The sequence below is a fragment of the Nannospalax galili genome, unplaced genomic scaffold (genome assembly GCF_000622305.1).
Source record: "Nannospalax galili isolate Female #2095 unplaced genomic scaffold, S.galili_v1.0 scaffold18, whole genome shotgun sequence".
Lineage (NCBI taxonomy): Eukaryota > Metazoa > Chordata > Mammalia > Rodentia > Spalacidae > Nannospalax > Nannospalax galili.
This window is the reverse complement of record NW_008346548.1, coordinates 10,111,758-10,114,894: the sequence shown is the minus strand read 5'-3', so window position 1 is coordinate 10,114,894 and position 3,137 is coordinate 10,111,758. Positions and strand designations below refer to the sequence as shown.

At 43.1% G+C, this 3,137-nt stretch overlaps 1 protein-coding gene across 5 annotated transcripts in view; it reads left to right on the top strand.

Annotated features, from left to right (window-relative positions):
* Sema5b (semaphorin 5B) overlaps positions 1 to 3,137 on the top strand; it is a 115,861-nt gene that overhangs the window by 74,178 nt on the left and 38,546 nt on the right. For all 5 annotated transcript variants that reach the window (XM_008842952.2, XM_029568229.1, XM_029568230.1 and 2 more), the window contains exon 2: positions 2,255 to 2,458. In XM_008842952.2, coding sequence (XP_008841174.1) covers positions 2,305 to 2,458 — 154 coding nt within the window. In that variant the 5' untranslated portion in view covers positions 2,255 to 2,304. The remainder of the gene's footprint in view (positions 1 to 2,254; positions 2,459 to 3,137) is intronic.

The following is a 3,137-nucleotide window of genomic DNA, read 5'->3' as shown; positions in this document are numbered from 1 at the left end:
AGATGTGTCTCTTTGGCCTTGGCGATTCATAGACAATGTCTTCCCCTGGAAATTTTTTTTTTTTTTTAAGAAAAAAAAAAAAAAAAAAAAAAAAAAGAGGGAGGAAAGGTTAGGAGCAAAGGTCCTAGGGCAGAGAAGAGCCCCAGAGGCCTCCCTCCTCTGGTTCCCACCTACACTGACAGAGTCACCTTTGGAATCCCTCACCAGCCATCCCAGGCTGCCTTCCTGGTCAGCAGCCCCTGAGCTAATGCAACCTTTCACTTTATGGAAAAGAGAATCATTCTTTTCTATAGCTGCATAGTATCCCATAACAGACACACTAAAGTTTATTAAAGAGCCTCTTATTTCAGTCCATTTGTGTGCTTTTGTCCTTTTGCTGTCTCACTAAATGCCACAGTGAGTGATCTCGTGCACGAGTCATTTTGTGCTCACACAGGTGCCTCTGTGGTCTATTTTTGCTTCTCAGCTATCTGTTATGAAGGAGCAGGTTTGACTTCTCAATTTATAATCTGTCACAGATGGATACTTACGAACAATCCAATAAAAGTAAATTAGTAGAGAAATGAATTTGAAAAACAACATACAAGCCTAAATATTTTATTTTCTCTTTTTGTTTTATGGTGCTGAGGTTGGAGCCCAGGGTCTTATACATGTAACACAAGAGCTCTACCACTGAGCCACAACCTCAGCCCTAAACATTTAGTTATTGGAGTCAATACACATGAAAAATACTCAAATTACTATAAAGGTTTTAAAATACTGACTTCCAGATTTCTGTGTCTGTTTTACCATGGAGTTGTTGCTATGTGTGATTCATGGATCCATGGATCCCACTTTGAGGGCCACAAGCCTGGACTCTCATAATAGGTCACTGGGTCAAGGGTAAATATACAGGGGTTCTGCCACAGTTTGCAGGCTCCCCTCCTGAAGGGTTTGATATTTTACTTCTGGTAGTAGCAGAGGATAGGTCCTTTACCTCTGAAGCCTCATCAGAAGAGTGTGCTGTCTGACTTGGATTTTTGCTAACATGGTAGGTAAGAAATGCAATCCCAGCCTAAGAGTTAATTTGCATTGCTTATTGTGAGAATGGGTGTCATTCAGATTTTAAACCGTTTATTTGTGTTCACTACCCAGTTTTCTACTGGATTGTTGGTCATCTTGATCCTTAAGAGTTCTCTGTATCTGTAGAAATATTAGTCCCTTGTCTGCTATCAGAATCACATATTTTTTCAAGTTTGCATTTTGCCTCGTGTTATGTTTCTGTGTGTGCATGAGTCCTCATGTTCCTGTGTGCATGAGGAGGCCAGAGGTCAGCCTCGGTGTCCTTTCTCAGGAGCCATCTACCTTGTCTTTTGAGACAGGGTATTTACTTGCTCTGGAACTTTCCAAGTAGGTTAGGCTGGCTAGCCAGCAAACCCCAGGGAACCACCTGTTCTGCCTATAAGCATGCACCACGCCACCACACTTGGCTTTCTTAGGTTGGGCCTGAGGATCAGCCTGAGGTCTTCTAGCAAGCACTTTACCAAATGAGGCAACTCCAAGGCCCGTCCCTTTTTTAAAGACAGGGTCTCACTGTGTAGCCCCGGCTGGCCAGAAACCTTCAATCCTTCTGCTTCAGCCTCCTGAGTCCCAGGGTCAGAGGTGTGCACCATCACATCCAGCTTCTGTCATTTGCCTTTTGATTCTGCTTCATGTTATTTTTAGTGGGAGGGGGACATGCTGAAGTTTATGCTTTTAGTGAAGTCGAATGTGTCAAGCTTTTCTTCGATGGTTTCTGGACTTTAATTATAGTTTTTCTATTCTAAAGTATGAAGGATTCTTCTAGTATCTTTATGATTTTATCTTTAACATTTAAATCTTTTATCCAACTGGAATTTTTCCTAGTATAAAATGTGAGGTCCAAATTGGACTGGAGTCCAAGCTTTTCCTTTTACAAATGACAATTTGTACTGCCCATTGCCCCAGTTCCATTTATTAAATGGATCCCACCTTTATCATTAAAACTAATTTTAAAGCATTTGGGATCATAAGAGAAAAGGCTCTATAATTTGTCAGTTTTGTCCAGAATACCATTACAAGGGAAATTAACTTTCAAGATATGATCTACAACTTTGCATTACTAGAGCAGAGTAACATAAATACAATATAAATTTATTTTTAAAGGACCCTGCGGGGCCTCTGACATCTTGAGAAAATAGAGCACAGTGGGCATTGATGGAAGGAGCACTTGGTGAGATTGAGTTTTCCTTTACAGGTCTTTTCCCCGACCTGCCTCCAGGAGCTAGGACTGCACAGGGGCCCACCATGGTGACCCCGGGACCCCTGGCTGTCTCGTTGTTGCTGCCCAGTCTCACCCTGCTAGTGTCCCACCTCTCCAGCTCCCACGACATCTCCAATGATCCCAGCACTGAGCAACAGCTATGCACCTGGAGGGAGCACCCCATCGTGACCTTTGAAGGTAAGCGACCTCCTCTGCTTTCTTGGGAGTCCTAGGCCATATGGAAGGGTCTTCAGGCTGTCTGTAGCCCTTAGGACGTTCACTTCCTGGAGGTACCTAGACTCTTCTTCGGGTAGGTGTCTTAAGAACAGGCATCAGTAGACTGGAGGCCTCTAATTTCTCTAGATAATTTATTCAGGCCCTTTATCCAAATCTACCTGAGGGAAGTTATCTTTTGCTGGGATTTTTTTTCAGCTAGAGAATGATGTTACGGATACCCTGGGTGAAAATGACCAAGATTTGGTTGGTGGGCTCTGCTCTGGCTGCTCTGGAAGCTCAGACTCCATTTTTTGGCTTCTCTAGGGGGAAGGTAAGAGATGAGTCACTCATGAGAAAGGGCCTGGAGTTCTCTGGAAGACTCCTCCATTCTTGCTCTAAGTTGGCTGTCTTTGGAGTCCTGGGAACCCCCAGCAAAAGGGGCCCTGGTGACTCATAACTCCTCTGCTTGTCAAGGGAGAGCGTGGGAGTGTCCTATTAAAGCGGTTCCCAAACTGGAATGTGCACATCACTGGATGCGTTCCAAGGGGTCCTTAAATTTGCCACAATTTCTAAAATTAGTATATATATATATCTATATATATATATATATATATATATATAGAGAGTATCTAAAAAATAACACACACTCTACAGAGAGGCC